Below are 19316 nucleotides of genomic sequence, written 5' to 3' on the forward strand. Positions count from 1 at the left end.
AGATAGATAGATAGATAGATAGATAGATGATAGATAGATAATTTTGTTTTTACAAACAATTTGTTAGAAATATTTTTATGAAATAGAAATAGCCACAGAAAAGAGCACAGTGTTGAATCTCAATTTAAAAAAAAAACATTTTCTTTCAACTGTTGTTTGATTTAGGCTAAGAAAGCTTCTAGAATTCTATGAGACTGCTATAGATTCAAATCAGACAACTGTAAATAGTTCCCAAATAATAGATAAATAATTCACTTTTCCTCCCTAGCTCTATACCATTTTTTGTAATAGTAAGTCAAAACAGATTTTTGTAAGGGATGGCGATCTACTTATTTTCCCTTTGTCCAAGTTTTCTTCTTAAACAGGTCAAGAAACTTTGTGCACCAGAAGATGACTTGACCATTTTTATTTAACAGAAGCTACAGTCCATTTGGGATTAGTATGACTCCTAACTCTGCTAATTTTGTTAACACAATCGTTGGAGGGCAGGGATGTGAAAATAACTTTCAATGCATTACTTTAGAAATCCTTAGTTTCCGTCCCAGCAAAATGCGTATCTGCTCTTTGCTAGCCATTATTTAAAAATGAAATGAAACATATTCTCTGTCACATAAATCCTTCTCTGTCCAGATGATTTTAATGTGTGATCAATACTATCTAAAGCTTCTTTCCTTCCCTTGAGACCACTTTTCAATTAAATCTTATTTAATCTAAGAATACAAACAACTCATTGACCACTGTACTCTCTAGCTGTGAATTTACGGTAATCTAATGCACATCTCCCTTGACAGAAGGGTTACCTTAGTTATCTTTATTGTTCTGGGGGGCCAAAAAAAGCCTTCACAAAGCCAGGAAGGAAACATCATCTATTTAACACAGCCAGAGACTTTTTACTAACTGTTAGATGTCCTTGACCAGCACACACAACCGTGGCCTCTAGCATGTGTGCTGGCTGCCCTCTTGCCTAACTGCTGGGCTCTGATAAGAGAAACATATTCCCCTGGGTGCCATTCAGATCTGAGAGCAAAAGGCAATGGACTTTAAAACGTATCATTTTCAAAGGCTTATGAATTCACACTCCCTAGGTATTCTTTTCCAAAGGAAAAGCATGTGATTCAAACAAGCAGGATCTTGAATCCACGATAACCATTAGCTTAGATAAATATTGAGAAATAAATTTTTGCTCCTAAGTTCACTATGCTATTGTATTTCTGATTTTTATTTAAAGTGTTGGGCACCCAGAAACAATTTGGTGGCATTTGTAAAACGTTTCATGAATTTAATACGATGATTTTGGTAGAAGGGATCTGATTCTGAACGTTATCCAATGTGTCTTCTCTCAAAATTATGGTAGCGTCAAGGCGCTCCAATCTAGACTAGGTGCTGCAACACGTAAAGAAATGAATCTAATTCTTTTCTTTCCACCAAATAAACCTCTCTTCCTAAAAGGAAGTATTATATCATTCAATTCAATTCAATTTATTAGATTTATAGGCCGCCCAATCCCGGAGGACTCCGGGCGGCGTACAAAGAGCAAGAAAAGAAAAACAAAATAAAAAATAAAAAATAATTTAAAAATTCACCAACACGCATACATTCTGATCGGGGCTGGACCCTACATAATAAGGTCAACAGCACCAGGCCTGCCGGAACAGCCAGGTTTTAACAGCTTTTCTGAAGGCCATGAGGGTGGGTGAGGTCCGGACCTCTGGGGTAGCTGATTCCACAGGGTCGGAGCAGCCACAGAGAAGGCTCTCCTCCGAGGCCCTGCCAGCTGGCACTGTCCAGCTGACAGCGTCCCAAGGAGACCCACCCTGTGGGATCTTATCGGCCGTTGGGAGGTATGTGGCAGTAGGCGGTCTCGCAAATACGCTGGTCCTGAGCCATGTAGGGCTTTAAAGGTAATGACCAACACCTTGAATTGCATTCGGAGACCAATTGGCAGCCAGTGCAGCTCGCGGAGGATAGGTGTAATATGGGTGTATCTCGGTACACCCAATATCGCTCGCGCGGCTGCATTCTGGACTAGCTGTAGTCTCCGAACGCTTTTCAGGGGTAGCCCCATGTAGAGCGCATGAATATTGTAAAAGCAAAACATTCGTATTGGTTTATTAATTCATTAGTAATAACTGAGTTTCAGTCCTGTCTTAAGCATGAAGTCAATTGGATGACTTTGGGCTAGTCCCTTTCTCTCAGTCCTAGGAGCCAAGCATGAAAAAACATTTTCAAAAAAAACCTTGGCAAGACAATTGCAGGTACTAGTCCAAGCATTTTCCAGGAGCCAAGATGAACTCAAAGACGGGGAGGGGGAAAAATGACCTAGCCCTCTTTCTCAGACACCCATATGTCTCAGGGTTCACCGACAAAACCGCGCTCGACTGAACCGCATCTGACTAAACCGCGTCGCTGACGTCATCAAAAGGGCGACAACAGCGCGAAGACAGAAGCACGCTGTAAACCCTAAACCTCAAATTAACCCCTAAACCTAAACCTAACCCCCCCTAAACCTAATCCTAATCCTAATCCTAATCCTAAACCTAAACCTAACCCTTAACGTAACCCTAAACCTAACCCTTAACCTAACCCTAAACCTAATCCTAACCCTTAACCTAACTCTAAACCTAACCCTTAACCTAACCCTAACCTAACCCTAAATGATGGGAAAATGTCAGATATTACGTATTTCTTCTACCTGAAGCTAAGGAAATGGTCGTAAAATGCTGTACCCTTATATCAGAAGGAAAGGGGAAAGGGGAAAGTCCTTCAAGATTTGGCTGGTGTATTCAATCTGACGTTAAGTTCCCACCACTTGTTGCAAAGCCACTCCTTGATCTCTCGGAGGCAATGTGAGTAAGACGTAGTAGACGGAGAAAGCAGCAGGGGACAGGGAGGTCTGCTCCAGGAGGGGAAGAACAGAACGAAGGGTGCAAACCACATCTCCTTATCTCTCTCTCATCGCTTCTTTAGCCCACCTTACCAGCTATGAAATTTACTTTTCCCTACTATTCCACTGCACAAGCATGTTGCTTATGGTAACTCTTTGGAGAATAACCTCCTTGGCATTTCACATATATATGTGGAAGTCAGGGGTGGGTTTCTCGCCCCGTTCCAACCGGTTCGGTTGGAACGAGGCCGGCGGCGTCCTCGCACACACACGCGGTGTCCTCGCGCACGCCCGCGGCATCCTCGCGCATGCACGCGGCATCCTCACGCACGCACGCTGCGCGCGCATGCGTACTAGCATCTGTGCGATGCTCCAGCTGCTCCTGGAGGATCGCGCAGGCGCTGTATGCGTTCTGCGCATGCGTGGAAGCGCAGAATTCGTAAAAACCGGGTAAGGAGCGAGCGTGGGTGTGCGGGCGCGGGGGGGGGGGCTTCGCCGTTCCCGGAAGTTACTTACTTCTGGGTTCGGCGACCAACCGGATCGCAGGGACCGGTGCGAACCGGTCGAAACCCACCCCTGGTGGAAGTATATCGATTCAAAGCATGTTATAAGGAATTGTCTACTCAGTATCAACAGTTTTATTAAACTTTGCATCATAGATGCATAATTTGAAATTGCCAGAGAACTCCAGTGACTATTGCAGTTGAGAACCTACATAATTACTTATTCTCCTTTAATGGAAAAATCTTAATCCTTTTCAGGATTTAAAAAACCCTAATCTTACAGTGAAACTTATGCTTTGAAAACTGCCCCAAATATTAAAAGGATATTAATGTATATGAAAGCGAAACCAATTATAGGTGAATATTAATATTCATTCACACTACTATAGGTGTGCATGATTGTATAATCTGGGTTTGTATTCCCATTTGTCTACAAAGGTCAATGTCTCTGGACCGGATTCTCTCCCTTCACCCAATCATTCTCACAGGACTGTCGTAGTGGGAATTCAAATGAACGCTGTCTTGAGTTCCCAGGAGAAAAGATGCGATAGGAATGCAATGATAAATATAACCATCATTAAAACAAAGGCTTCTTTCACACTAATATTGCTTAGGACATTTTTACAGCTGCATTAAACTTGATAGTTTCCACTAAAAGAGTCTTACTTTCTTTGGAGCAAGAATAGAAACAATACTTAAATTGATTTTTTTTTTTAAAGTAGGCTCATAATCAATCTTTCTTGGAAATGATAATCAAACTGATTTGAGTGGAACAGTTGAATATTTCTTCATTCTTCTTTTTGTTTAAGCAGAAATATATCAGGTTAATATTATCAGGTTAATATCAAACTGTTCCTTACCCATCCTGATAATCTTTAAATTATTTTCAGATGCATTTTATAAAATATATTAATTACAAGGAAATCTGTAGTGTCTGATAATTAAGCAAATTAAAATAATACTGAATTTTGGAACCTACTACTAACCCCAGCTGTTACATTGTCAATAGCTGGCACGCATTATGGTAACATTTGGCTAAGTGGATAATAAGAGGAAAGTTTGTGATTGATACCAATTTTATTTTGCTGATCTCCTTTACAAAGGAGTTTTAAGATTCTCTCGGTCCTTTTCAAGCATTCTGAAATAATAATCTGGGTTTCACTGCCCTTACATTTCATATAGCAATTTGATATGTGTGTTTGGTGAACTTGTATTTAAGTAAGACCTATGGTTTAATCCAATCAACAATCATTATCCTTTGCTCCGCAGGAAAGAAGTTTCACAAAAGAAGTTTCACAGGGCTGCGGCTGAAGTAAATAGCAATAGCAATAGCAGTTAGACTTATATACCGCTTCATAGGGCTTTCAGCCCTCTCTAAGTGGTTTACAGAGTCAGCATATTGCCCCCACAGTCTGGGTCCTCATTTCACCCACCTCGGAAGGATGGAAGGCTGAGTCAACCCTGAGCCGGTGAGATTTGAACCGCTGAACTGCAGATAACAGTCAGCTGAAGTGGCCTGCAGTACGGCACTCTAACCACTGCACCACCTTGGCTCTTCTTAAAGGCTCAGGGCCGTTAGCAGTCAGCATATATTATGCCCTTTATTTTCCAGACTTTCTCCCCTGAATATATTATCTAGACTAAATTATTTTACTGCCCAGAAGACCACTAAAAGCAATAATAATAATAATAATGTATTATCCCTCCCAAATATTTTCTGCCTGTAAAATATATACTTGTTTTTATGATAGCAAAAGGAATAGACAATACTATATTTAAAATGAAAATCAAGACTACTACTAACATTTTAGCACCCAGTGTCAACCATCCTAGTTTCAGATTTAAAGTATGTTGCAGTATGCCTAAGCAATTGAGCCTTTTTTCAGCCAGTAGGTCATTAAACGTGCTCTGTTACATAGCTGTAGAATGAGTAAACAGAGCTATATTTTATATTGTATTAGAATTAAAATATCTTCGTTATTATGAGGACTAACACCTGTGCATCACTCTTTGAAAGAAATAAAAAGCAATTTAATTGAAGGCCAGATTGAAACTATCCAGTGTCCCCTGCCTCTTGAGATTGCAATTAAGCCAGTGAGGAGCAACTTGTCCACTTGAAAGAGAATTAATCCTTAGTTCATGGATTAAAATGTACACCCAGAAATTATAAATATAAATATAAAGATTCTAAGATGCCTTTGCTTGCTCATATACAAATGCAGTTTCCTACAATGCTTTAAAATGCAACAGTGAAGCAGAGGACTCACTATTTATAACCTAGAAGTAGTATATATACATCAATTACAGAAAAATATTGGGTTTCTGTTGTGATGGACTCTTGTGACGAGCCGATAGACAGAGAATGGAAGCAGTTAGCTTCCTCCCATAATTGGGGCATACCAGGAGTTGTGACACTAAATACATACCTACTTCCCTGGCTCAGCTGATAAGGAGGAGGACCTTGTGGCTTAGTGGTTAACACATCTGCCTAAGATGTAATACAGCACAGGTTCGAATCCCAGTAAGGGTATGGCTAGCTGATGAGAGCTAAATAGCTTGAAATAGATCTATACTAGTGTCCCTTTATTTATTTATCAGCACAAATACTACATACATACATACATACATACATACATACATACATACACATATATATATATATATATATATATATATATATATATATATATATATATATATATATATATATATATATATATATATATATATATAATATATACATACATACACACACACACATACATACATACATACATACATACATACACATACACATACTATATATATAGCTATATATATATATAGCTATATATACTATATATATATATAGCTTCCAGAGGCATATTGCTCCTGGAAACACGAAGCCTGAAGATGACGAATGAGACTTCATCGAAACGTCGCCAAGACACTTCCAATTTTACGCGGGAGAAAACCCAAATAACCAAAGACCTACATATTAACTCCCGCAAAAACCTCAGAAAACAAACAAATTATATATACATACATACATACATACATACATACATACATACATACATACATACATACATTCATTCATATTCTGAACTACATTGCCCAGTAGCTTAAGCTTTTCCTCCCTCCTGGCATTCATAGATTATTCTGAAACTCTGTAAAAAGGAACCCTTTTTTTTGGGGGGGGGGGGCAAGTAGGGATCTTTGTTACAAAGATCAACAGAAGATGTTCTCCTAAAGAGAACTAACAGGAAAGGGTCTTCTTCAGGCTATGGAATGCGCTTTGGAAAGAGGTGTGTTTGGCTACGACTCTTCCGTTAATTGGGAAGATGAAAAAAAAAACTGCTTCATTTTTGCCAAGCTTTTAATTGTTAATTATTTTAATTAGCTTTAAGTTTGGCTTTTATTTTAACTGTTTCATTTTATTATAGTATTATATTTTTAGTGTTGAGCATTCATTATGTGGAGGGAGGACCTCCCCCTAAAGATACTGCTCACCCAAATGAAGCTGCCAACTCTCAAAACTGCAGGATAAAATTGTTTTTCACATTCCAAAGTTGGCTTAAATCTAGCATTTCAGCAGGCAAACAACAAACTCCATTATCTATCCATCAAAAAGGATAGATTGATCATGGAATTATCAGTCTGGACTTAACAAAATTAAAAAGATACAAAATGTACGCATGCATGCTTACATATATACATATATTAAATCACTCTGTAGAATGTCTTACCTTTTTTTTAAGCAACAAAGGGTAACAACAAAGAGGAAATCAAGAGATTTACATTTTTTTTTCTGAGATTGCAGTTACTCCAGAAAAAAAAAAATCTTCTGAATAGTGACAGAGGTTTTTTGTCACTTTATGGACTGTTTAGGCAATGCAATTTCCAACTGTCTTGCGGTAGATCATTGGCAAAGTAACATGTGAGAAATTGTGGAATATTTCAAACATTACATTCTTACATTTTAAAATATCGGGTTACCCTATTCATCAGATTCAGTACAACTTGGTATGTATTGTACATATAGAGCCGAGGTGGCGCAGTGGTTAAATGCAGCACTGCAGGCTACTTCAGCTGACTGCAGTTCTGCAGTTCGGCTGTTCAAATCTCACCGGCTCAGGGTTGACTCAGCCTTCCATCCTTCCGAGGTGGGTGAAATGAGGACCCAGACTGTGGGGGCGATATCCTGACTCTGTAAACCGCTTAGAGAGGGCTGAAAGCCCTATGAAGCGGTATATAAGTCTAACTGCTATTGCTATTGCTATTGCTACACCCTTCGGTGAAGGGTGAAGTGGTACACAGATGGTTTTTCATTTTTGTTCCTTCATAGCTTCCTTGTTCCTTGCTATGCATATACAAGTGTTGTGGCCCGGTAGGTGCTGTTGGAGCTGCCGCCAGACTCCGACAGCGAGGGGTCTTATGAGTTGGCCTTGGAGGAGGTGGAGGACCCTGGACAGGGTGTCAACTCCGAGCAGGGCGAGGAGAGATTTGTTGGCCACCAGGTGGTGGCAGAACATTGGATCAGAGGGAGTGTTCAGGAAAACACTTGTGAGTTGTTTCAGGATGCACCCCGTTGAAGGGTTACTCGACAGAAGGAACAACTGTGTAATTGTAGGAGATGATTGTGCTTAGCTGATGCTGATTAAGATTGTCTCCTAATTATAAAAGAGACTGTTTGTGCCACGCCCTGGTTGCAGGAGTCAACGTTCTCATTCACGTTCACGAATTAACAAAAACCAACTTGGAGAAGTGGTTTGCTGTGGGAAGCCTGTTTGCAGTGCTGCGTCGGAGTGTAGGACTTTTTGCCAGAGTGATTATCTCTTTGTTTATTTTGGCCTTGCAGCCAACAAGAATCTGGACTGATTAAAATATTCTTTTGTACGTCTGTTTTGGCTTTCGTTCCTGATGGAGAAGGGGGGTTAGAACATGCAAGGAAGAAGATGAAGGAGACTAAAATTGCGATGTAATGTAAACGGGCAGAACTGAACTTTCTGAACATGATTGGCTGAATGAAGTGTAGGAAGCACACCTTAGAACCACATGACTGGAAGTCATCATGGGAAACAGTGAGAAGCATTGTATAGGTCTTTATCTAGACGAGACTGACTTCCAAGTTTGTTCATTGTCTTCGAAGGAATAGTATAAGGAAGTAGTATTACAGTACTCCTCAACTTATGGTTCACAATTGAGCCCAGAATTTCTGTTGTTAAGTGAGGCAATAAGTTTTAAATAAGTTTTGCTCCATTTTACAACTTTCCCTGCCCCATGGTTGTGAAGTGAATCTGGCTTTCTCTATTAACTTCGTTCGTCGTAATGTTGCAAAATTTCATCATATGACTCTGGGGCAGTGCAACCGTCAAAAATATGAGACAGTTGCCAAACATCTGAATTTTGATCACGTCAGTGTAGGGATGCTGCAATGGTCATAAGTGTGAAAAATGGTCATAAGTCACTTTTTTTCGGAGCCATTTTAACTTTGAACAGCCACCGAACAAATGGTTTTAAATCGAGGACTAAATTAATGTCTGGACAAATCTATCAAGGAGGAAGTTGTAATTTACACTACATGTTAACAGAATGAAAGGCAATCCACTCTTGCTAATGACAAAAATTATCAAACTAGCATTTGAAAAAAAAATCATACTTTTTAACATTAAATATAATCAATTTATATAACCTCCTAATTTTAGAAGTACTAGGCATATAATACTGATTTTGTGTCTCCATCTAGATAAGAGAATTCCAACTTCTTATTCTGATGGTCAAACAATTTTGTAACCTCATAAAATCTTCATTAAATTAACATTTTCATGTTATAGCAATAGCAGTAGACTTATATACCGCTTCATAGGCCTTTCAGGCCTCTCTAAGCGGTTTACAGAGAGTCAGCATATTGCCCCCAACAATCTGGGTCCTCATTTTACCCACCTCGGAAGGATGGAAGGCTGAGTCAACCCTGAGCCGGTGAGATTTGAACCGCTGAACTGCTGATCTAGCAGTAGCCTGCAGTGCTGCATTTAACCACTGCGCCACCTTGGCTCTCTTTTCAACCCCTTAATAAACAGTGATACTTTTCCACACACTTTATTTTATAAAGATCATTACCAGTTCTCGGGGCAGAAAGGTTTCTTCTTGGCGAGCAATGACCAGGGAAACGATCTCTCCTTGTTTTGTACTTCTCAGAGTAGCAACAAGTTCTTCTTGAGTTCTGCCAGTAATATCTCTACCATTCACCTAAGGACACCATAAATGAGCAAGTTAGCAAAAATTGTTAACAATATATTGTTAAGCATTGAGCAATTTAATCCACGTAGTATCAAATTGAGGATTAGGGGCCTAAACCCAATCCCATCCACCTTGCAGATGTTTCAAAATTTCCTTCCCTTCTTTAGCAGTGATCTCTATATGAATAATTTATCTCAGTATATCTACTGATATTCCCTGCAAGAATACCACTTCAACCCCAACTCTATCCTCCAATGAAAGAAATCACAGGGCTATTGAAGGCATATTGCTTATGGTTGCATTGGATGAAACTCAAGGAAAATGCTGACCGAAGATGTAAGAATGGAGCATTAAATTTGTCTATCACAGAAGGCATACTTCAAAATAGATCACACCCAAGCCAGATTAAAGATTAAACTTGAATGTTGATTTCTAATTTTGACTTCTCTCCAACAATGTCATTTTACTTAGATATGATTTCACTTCATCCAGAACTGCAGATTACCCTTCCCCAAAATAAAACAGGGTCTCATATTAATTTTAGACACATTAGTTTTCTGATTAGGTCTTATTTTGGGGAAAATACAGTACTAAATGCAGCCATTGGGCTGACGGTCTTAACTGGGGCTTATTTTTGAGGTAGGGCTTATATTATGAGCATCCTGAAAAATCACGCTAGCGCTTATTTTCCAGTTGGATCTTATTTTTGGGGAAACACAGTATCTATTTGCCTTTGCAAAATAAGTTATGGTGAATTGCTACTGAGGAAAGGTCTTTCAAGCTGTAGTATGCTAAGTATATTGAGAGAAACGTGCTTTGTCCTTGCTTTAGTCTTCTTTTTACATTTTGCAAGAAACATATTTAACAAATATACGCAAAGCCTGTTTGAATATTGTTGGAAAGGTTTTCTTTTATAGAATAATTGTTATCAGTTTCAATAGATCCAAATAATCAATATCATCCAAAATGTCTAAATCTGGAAAACCATAATTGTTTGAACCTTAAGGTTAGCATATTTAGGAGGATTTTTACATCTCTTAGAAGTGGGATATCCGGGGAGCATTTATTACTTCTGAATTCCAAATTCCCAATTTTGCTCAGCCAAATTTTAAAAGCAAAAATGGGAAAGTATCATGAATGTAAGCATAGGCTTTGAATATCCAAGAAATCTAGCCTCATCTTCAGATTATAGAAGCTAACAATTATCCAGAGCAATAGGGCAAGAAGATGATAACCCTGTTTTGGTAAAAAAAAAAATGCAATAAGCAGTTATATTTGTAAAACTATATTTCCAAAAATGCAAATAAATTGGTTATACTGAGCATTTTATAAGTCACTTGAGCCTATGTTTTACATTAAACAGGCTTGTGTCAATCGAATCATACAATGGCCCTCACCAAATACTGTGTTTAATTCATTTAATAGTAAGATATTTGCTAAGGAATAATGTCCAACCTCCAGTATTCTGTCTCCTGACTGCAAACGACCATCTTTAACGGCTGCACCTCGAGGCAAAATATTCTTTACAAATATAGGGCCAGGACCATGTATGGAGGAGTCCCTGGTGACCACTGTAAAACCTAGTCCTTCAGGTCCTAAAAAATAGAAGAAATATATGTAAATATGAGGCAACCATCAACTAACAGAAGGCTGTTCTCCAAAGCTTCAATATTTAATATTTATATTAAAAGTGGGTTTGTTTTCAATTAGGTAAGAAGAGTACGATCCTTTCCTTCTTTTAGTGCTGAATTAAAACACCCTGTTCAGCTTTTCTGCGCGGCAACAAAGTGTTCCTTTCATCTGATTTCTTCACATTCAACGTTAATTCTTTAACATATGATTGCCCACTTCCATTCTGTGCATTGTTCTTATGTAAAGCAGGCAGTGACTCAATGAATGAGCACAAGTTTTAGTCGCGTATTACATTAGAAGAGGTCAAAAGAACAGGGGGGAAAAGTATCTGGGAGCATTTTCTAATCTGCGTGAAGAATAGGGATTTCTTTCATCCCACTTTTATCATTTTTATAAAGGCAGTGAATATACGTAATACGCCTTCCTCTAACTAGTATCAACACAACACCAATGTGAGGTGAATTAAGGAGAGAGGTAGACAGAGAGAGGGAGAGGGGGAGCAGGCTGACTGACTGACTAACCCAAAAACTCACTTGGCTTTCATGCTGACGGCGGGATTAGAACATATAGCCTACTGGTTTGTAGCCTGGTATATTAATCTGTTGTGGCCCAGCAGGAGCCGTTGGAGCTGCCACCAAACTCCGACAGCGAGGGGCCCTATGAGTCGGCTCTGGAGGATGTGGAGGACCCTGGAAAGGGTTCCGACGCCGAGCAGGGCACAGAGAGGCTGGTTGGCCACCAGGAGGCACCTGAGCCTTGGACCAGTGGGGAGGAGACAAGGGAGAGTGAGCCGGACGCTAGTAGTGAGTTGTTCCTGGATGCATGGCATCGAAGAGCTAATAGGTGTCAGGAACAATTACACAATTACAGGAGGTAATTGTACTCAGCTGGTGGTCATTAGGCTCCTCTCCAGACTATAAAAAGACTACTTGTGCACACACCCCTCTTTGCAGAAGTAAACACAGGATCAAATGTCACATTGTTAACATTTGATCCTGTGAGAACATTGTTATGAGCTTGGCAGGCTGGATTGCTGCCAAGCCTTATCTGTGTTTATTGCTGCCCAAGCTTCTCTGTGCCGGTTTGCTGCCAAGGACCTGTCTGTCTGTTAATTAAATGCCGTAACTTATCTTTGGCTAGGAGTGTGTGTCGGTGTGGGACGAGGGGGGTCAGAACACATAAGCATAAGAGATTTTGTAGATTGGGTGAAGGAACGAAGGAGCCATGGATGTAAGGAACAAGATCTTTATTAAAGCATAGATGACAGCGATTCGAAATAGTCAAGATCGCGCCGAGGTATTTATACTAGCAATGTAACTATATAACAACCAATGTAACTATATAACAACCAATCAGAGGCCGAGTACTGTTCAGCAACTGCTGACGCAGTACGTCGGCCAATCAGGGAAGGTTGGCTGGCTAGCAACAGTCTATGCTGCGTCCCAGCCAATCAGGGCGCAGCATAGACTGTTGCCGGCCCTTTAGGATAGTTTAGAATATTCTGGATATTTAACAAGAGAGAAGGACAGAAAGAGAGGAAAAAGAATGTGACACCTCCTTAAACAGTTTTGCTCCTAGCTGTTCTCGGAGTAAGTCTATGATATGTTTTTTATGGAATGTGGAATGATTTTAAGTGCAAAGATTTAAAATTTGGAAACAGGTGCACTATAAATCTTTCTAATTGCTTGTTTATGTATTATTTCTTTATTTTACTTTCTGGGAGTATTTATGGACAAAAATATTGAAATAAGTAGAAACTGATCCTTTCAAGCCATGGGTAAACCATTTAGTGTTTAAGTAAATAGTCAGCTGTGTCAGATTTATCCACAGACTACCCTAATCCTCCATGGAACATTCTCAAGTGGGCCTTGAGAAGAAATAAATTGTTGACCTTTTTAATCTGACAGATGTGTGGCTTTGAATTTAATATGCAAATATCTTGTTGCAATAATTCAGTGTTCCAACTTCAAACTAAATTCTCTTAATTTTGTTCTGTAATGTGATTTCAGGAAACACTGGTTCACTCTAGAAACTACAAGAAGCCTTCTTAAAACTTTAACATCCAGTGTTGTACAGCGGGAATACTGAAAATTATTCAACACAGTCTTATCAGTACAGCGGTATCAAGTTATTATTTCATGTTCTTATAACATTCCAGCAGACGTAATCTTTGTTGACTGAAAATAAGAATTTGAATTTGAATTTGAATTTGAAAGTTTATTTATAGGCCGCCCTTTTCCCTGGGGGGACTCAGGGCGGCTTACAACTCATGGGGAAGGGGATACAAACAATGACACATAAGAACAATACATAATTAAAAAGAACACAACATTCATACCATTCGGGTGGGGGTGTGTTAAATCTTAGCCCCAGGCCTGACGGGATAGCCAGATTTTAAGGGCTGTGCGGAAGGTCTGGAGGGTGGTGAGGGTAAGAATCTCCACGGGGAGATCGTTCCAAAGGGTCGGAGCTACTACCGAGAAGGCTCTCCTCCACGTAGTTGCCAGTCGACACTGACTGGCAGATGGGATTCGGAGGAGGCCTAATCTGTGTGATCTAATTGGTCGCGAGGAGGTAATTGGCAGGAGGCGGTCTCTCAAGTATCCAGATCCACTACCATGAAGGGCTTTATGGGTGGCAAGTAGCACCTTGAAGGGCACCCGGAGATCAACAGGTAGCCAGCGCAGCTCGTGGAGGATAGGTGTTAACTTAAAAAGTAAAGGAAGTCCAACTGGAAAGATTTTTAAATGCAATGTCTGCTATATACGGAAACCATACCTGTTTTTTTTTTAATACCCCTGGATACATGGATGCTATTATTTACTAGCTGCCTCTCGTGCATAAGTGCTCACTTGTTTCTGTTTCCAATAGCATGCCATCTGCTTTTGCAAGTTTGCAAGTTTGCAAGTTTAATAACATTTATATGCCGCCCAATCCCGTAGGACTCCAGGTGGCTTAAAGTACAGAAATAAATAAATAAATAAAAAGAGAGAGAAAGGAAAGATAGATTTAAAATACAACACACCATGCATTCCGTTCTAAATGGGGCTGGACCGTATTTTGGGGTCAACAGCCCCAGGCCTGTCGGAACAGCCAGGTTTTAATGGCTTTCCGGAAGGCCGAGAGAAGGGGAAGGATCCGGATCTCTGCGGGTAGGTCATTCCACAGGGCTGGGGCAGCTACAGAGAAAGACCTCCCCCAAGTAGTCGCCAACCGGAATTGCCCGGTCGACGGTACCCGGAGGAGGCCCAACCTGTGAGATTTTATAGGTCGTTGGGAGGTATGTGGCAGGAGGCGGTCCCGCAGATATCCAGGTCCCAAGCCATGTAGTTTTGCAATGAATAAGTCAAATTTATACATATGCATCAACCATATGCTAAAAAATAAAATAAAATCATAGTTGGAAAGTATTAACAACTTACCTTTTTTGAGATCAATCCTTATTTTCTTTGCATTTTTCTTGCTGCCAAACCCCATCAATGGGGATAAAGACGGTGATGGAGGCTTCCTATTAATTCTTGAGAAGTTAGGACTCTTGGAAGATGCATGGGTACCAGTCTCTAGATGGTTTGCTTCAGAGAAATCTGGGTCTTTCATTGTTGGCTTTGGTGGGGCTGCAGGTGGAAACTTCCCTTTGGAAATATGCTCAGCTTTATTTGGGGAGTACAATGGTGCAATGACTGACTTTTCATATTGTTCACGGCCATGTGAAGGGACAACTTCCAGGATGATGTTCTGAGATTTCATTACTTGGCGGAAAAGATCTTGGGCTCTTGGGGGAAGAAACATAAAATAGTCTGAGCAATTAAGCATTGTATGCTTATTAATTAACTTGTTAAACATGTATGCTGTTCATCTTACTTAGATGTGACTCTAGGTGGTTTACAACCAGGGACGTGCAGTCACTAGAGGCAGGGGAGGCGTGGCCTCACCAGTCATGAGGAAAGGGGTAGAATTTTAAAGAATTTTTTTAAAATAATTAAAGCCAAGGTAGTTGCTGCCAGATTCACAATGACTTGGAACAGTGCTTTGTGTTAACCATAAGAGGAGGCCAGAGAACTAGGGGCCTCTTTTGCATAAGGAATTTTTCGCCTTTTAAGAGTTAAGCAAGGGTTAACAAGCAAAAAATTCCTTATGCAAATGAGGCACGTATTCTCTCGCCTCCTGTAGAGGGCATTTTTAGAGGCTTTTTAGAGTTCTCTGGGAGCAACTAGCTCAGTCTGACTCAGAGCTCTGGCCTTTCATGAGGGGAGGGCAGGGCAGGGCAGGGAGAAGCAGAGTTGAAATCATCTCTGAAACAGCTGGAAAAGGTCCGTGTGTGGGGAGGGGGGAGTTTCAAAAAGTTTGATCGGAAGACAGCAGGGGAAGGGGGGGGGTATGGCAGAGGAGCTGCTTTCAAGCCTTTGGAAAATATATCCAATCCAACTTCTGTGTTTGTGTTTGAGAGTGAGTGAATGAGAGAGGGATCAAAGTTCTCTGTGTATGCGTGTCTGTTTGAGAGAGGGGGGAGGGAGGGAGAGAGGGAGGAAGGAGGGGGAGGGAAAAGAAAAAAAACGGGAAAACTTATTTTGCAAGGGAGGAAAATGCTGTTGCTTTAAATCGGAACTGAGCATGTCTGGCTGTGGAATTCTGGGAGTTGAAGTCCACAAGTCTAAAAAGTGCCTCACCAGGCCTAAAGCTGACCGCACGTCACAACCAATGGTTTACAACCAATAAAACACCAATATAAAATATATAGTCCATTAGTCATTTCTGTTCCTCCAGCACACAAGAGGATTTTCCCTCCCTGCACAAAAGGAAACAGACCTCAAGCCAACATACAGGGGTGGGCTTCAAAAATCTATCTGCAAAAAATTCTCTTCCAGGTTGTTGGGTGGGCGTGGTTATGAGGGGCGTGACCTAGTCAGCCTCCTGCACCACCGGGGGGGGGGTTAGCCTCTGCTTGGGCCCGGACTTACCTCACATCCAAAATGGGCTATGTGGAGACTCCTGGGAGAGGCAGGGCAGGGTGGGTGGAGTCAGGGGGTGGAATTTGGAGGTTCTCCGAACCAGCCATAATGTTAACTGTTCTGACCCCCCTCGTCCTACACCAAAGCACGCCGAGACAAAGATACTACAAGGATTTATTAACACAGAGACAGGACCTTGGCAGCAATCCAGCACAGACTAACCTTGGCAGCAATCCAGACTGCCAAGCTAGCCACTAAAGTTCTCCAACTTTAGTGAATATGTTGACTCCTGCAAAGGGGCGTGTGCACAATCATTCCATTTATAGTCTTGAGAGAAGCCTAATTACCACCAGCTGAGTGCAATTATCTCCTTGTAACTGCGTAACTGTTCCTTACGCCTATTTGCTCTGTGTTGCCGAGCATCCAGGAACAACTCCCTTGGCTCTTCCCCACTGCTCCAATGCATGACGTCAGGATCACACTCCCTTGTCTCCTCCCCACTGGTCCAAGGCTCAGGCACCTCCTGGTGGCCAACCAGCTTCTCTGCACCCTGCTTGGAGTCGGAACCCTGTCCAGGGTCCTCAGCACCAAAGAGCTGATAGGCGGAAGGAACAGTTGCGTGGTTACAGGAGATAATTGCACTCAGCTGGTGGTAATTAGGCTCCTCTCAATACTATAAAAGGAATGATTGTGCACATGCCCCTTTGCAGGAGTCAACCTATGCACTAAAGTTGGAGAACTTTTGGGGCTAGCTTGGCAGGCGGGATTGCTGCCAAGGTTAGTCTGTGGTGGATTGCTGCCACGTCTCGTCTGTGCTGGATTGCTGGCAACGTCTTGTCTGTGCTGGATTGCTGCCAAGGCTTGGACTGTGCTGGATTGCTGCCAAGGTCCTGTCCGTCTGTTAATATAGTCCTTGAAGTATCTTTGTCTCGGTGTCCTTTGGTGTAGGACGAGGAGGGGCAGAACAGATTACTAAGGAAATATTACAAAATACTAGTAAAATATTCAAATTAAGAAAAAAGATTTGAGTATATAGCAACAGGAAATAACCATGAAAGTCAGATGGGCCAGTCAATCTCTCTCAGTCAAACTGACTTCACAGAGTTGTTGTGCAGAAAATAGAACAGAAAAGGTAGGTTGATTATGTTTGCCACCTTGAGTCATTCATAAAAATAATAAAGGTGGACATTAATAAATAAAAAAATACTTTTGTTCCAGGACATCTGTACTCAAAAAATATTAGTGCTATACACTATAAAGAGAAGGAAAAAAAGAAATATCTAAATTATTTTGTTCAATTGTTTAACTTTTGGAACTCAGTGAACATGATTTTTTTTTAAAATCCAAGAAAAAATAAGGAAAATGAAGAAAAACTTACTGTGCAAAGGTTTTATCTGCAAGTTCAATATTGTTAATTTTCACAATGCATTCATTTTCATGGAAAAGTCCATCTCGCTTCGACCGGCTATTTTCCTCAATACCACGGATGAAGAGTCCTAAAATCCTGGAGGAAATGTAAAATACATTTACGTGAACTTTAAATCATCTGTATCTAGCTCTTTGAAAAAAATAGATCATTTCTACAGATTCTCCTTTTCCCCTTCAGGCCATTGAGTGTTTACTTAATTCACTGTATCTGTGCAAAATAAACCGATGCAAATTTCTTCCCACTTTGTGCATCATCTCTATACTGTATAGATTGATTGATTGATTGATTGATTACATTTATATGCCGCCCTTTTCCCCGAAGGGGACTCAGGGCGGCTCACAATTCAATCAGGGAAGGGGGTACAGACAGGGGGATAAAAAAGACAAGACATAACAATACAAAAATTTAAAAACACACAACAACCATACCATTCGAGAAGAGGGCCAACAGCTCTTTAGCCCCAGGCCTGTTGGAACAGCCAGGTTTTAAGGGCTTTGCGGAAGGCCTGGAGGGTGGTGAGGGTTCGAATCTCCACGGGGAGCTCGTTCCAGAGGTTCGGAGCAGCCACAGAGAAGGCTCTCCTCCGGGTAGTCGCCAGTCGACACTGGCCGGCGGATGGAATTCGGAGGAGGCCTAGTCTGTGGGATCTGATCGGTCTATTGGAGGTAATTGGCAGCAGGCGGTCTCTCAAGTACCCAGGTCCAATACCATGATATACCATGTATACCAGTGGTAGTCAACCTTTTTCTACCTACCGCCCACTAATGGATCTTTCTTGATGGAAAAATTTCCTTACCGCCCACCAGTTTTTGCGCAAGTACGGGATATTTTTTAGAAAGGAGGGTGTCTTTTTTTTAAAAAAAGAAATGTACGCACGTTTATCTTTTTATTTCTACTTTATGCATGTTTATAATGTTTTTAACTTTATAAAGTTTAATTAGAAAACAATAAAGTAAATTGAAATTAGCTTTACTAGTGATTAATGAGATCTTTGAGGCTGATGCTGCGAGACTAAATATTTGATATCTGGTTCGATTTTCGTAAGGAACAAACGAAGGTCTCCTCTTTCGGTGATATTCAGACGGTTTCTCTCTTTGCTCATAATATGATTAACAGCACTAAAGCCTGATTCTACAAGATATGCGGTAGTTTCTTCCTGTCCCTGCTATCAGTTTCCACTCCTCCCCTTCCTCTTCCCACGTGTTTGCTTGTTTGCGTGCACACACACTTTGGTTTATTGATGTGTGCGCTCGCACCTGCCCACTCGCTCAAAAGGAGGTTTTAACTTCCGAAGTCCACCTGGAATCCCGAAATGCCCACTAGTGGGTGGTAGGGACCAGGTTGACGACCCATGCTGTATACTAAAAGCTGGGGAGCTGCAAGAATCCACTTTGCCTAAGATGCCAGTGTTGAGGCAGAATATTGTGATGTAGCATATTTTGTCTGTCCTGGTTGGGATAATTTTTCACTTAATTTTGAAGATCTGGAGAAGTGTGAACTCTCTTCCTGCTGGCTGAAGGTAGGTAGGAGGGTGTGTCGGTGTGTGTGTGTGGGGGGGTATTTAGTACTTCCTTATAGGTTGTGAATTCCTTTTTGCCTAAAGATAGATGGACAAGAAGAGTATTTATAAAACATTTTATTTGCTTTAAAAGCCTGAAAATTATTGGTCAGTCTCCAAAGTTTCCAGCTAAAGTGAC

General features: G+C 40.8%; 1 protein-coding gene across 1 annotated transcript in view; it reads right to left on the bottom strand.

Moving 5' to 3' along the window:
* PARD3B (par-3 family cell polarity regulator beta) overlaps positions 1-19316 on the bottom strand; it is a 587816-nt gene that overhangs the window by 401570 nt on the left and 166930 nt on the right. The window contains exons 7-10 of the mRNA XM_087706906.1: positions 17569-17694; positions 14664-15013; positions 11065-11204; positions 9490-9618 (exon numbers count right to left, since the gene is read on the bottom strand). Coding sequence (XP_087563032.1) covers positions 9490-9618; positions 11065-11204; positions 14664-15013; positions 17569-17694 — 745 coding nt within the window. The remainder of the gene's footprint in view (positions 1-9489; positions 9619-11064; positions 11205-14663; positions 15014-17568; positions 17695-19316) is intronic.

The sequence above is a fragment of the Thamnophis sirtalis genome, unplaced genomic scaffold (assembly GCF_051295495.1).
Source record: "Thamnophis sirtalis isolate CommonGarterSnake01/CBP01778 unplaced genomic scaffold, rThaSir2_p1.2 scaffold_1, whole genome shotgun sequence".
NCBI lineage: Eukaryota > Metazoa > Chordata > Lepidosauria > Squamata > Natricidae > Thamnophis > Thamnophis sirtalis.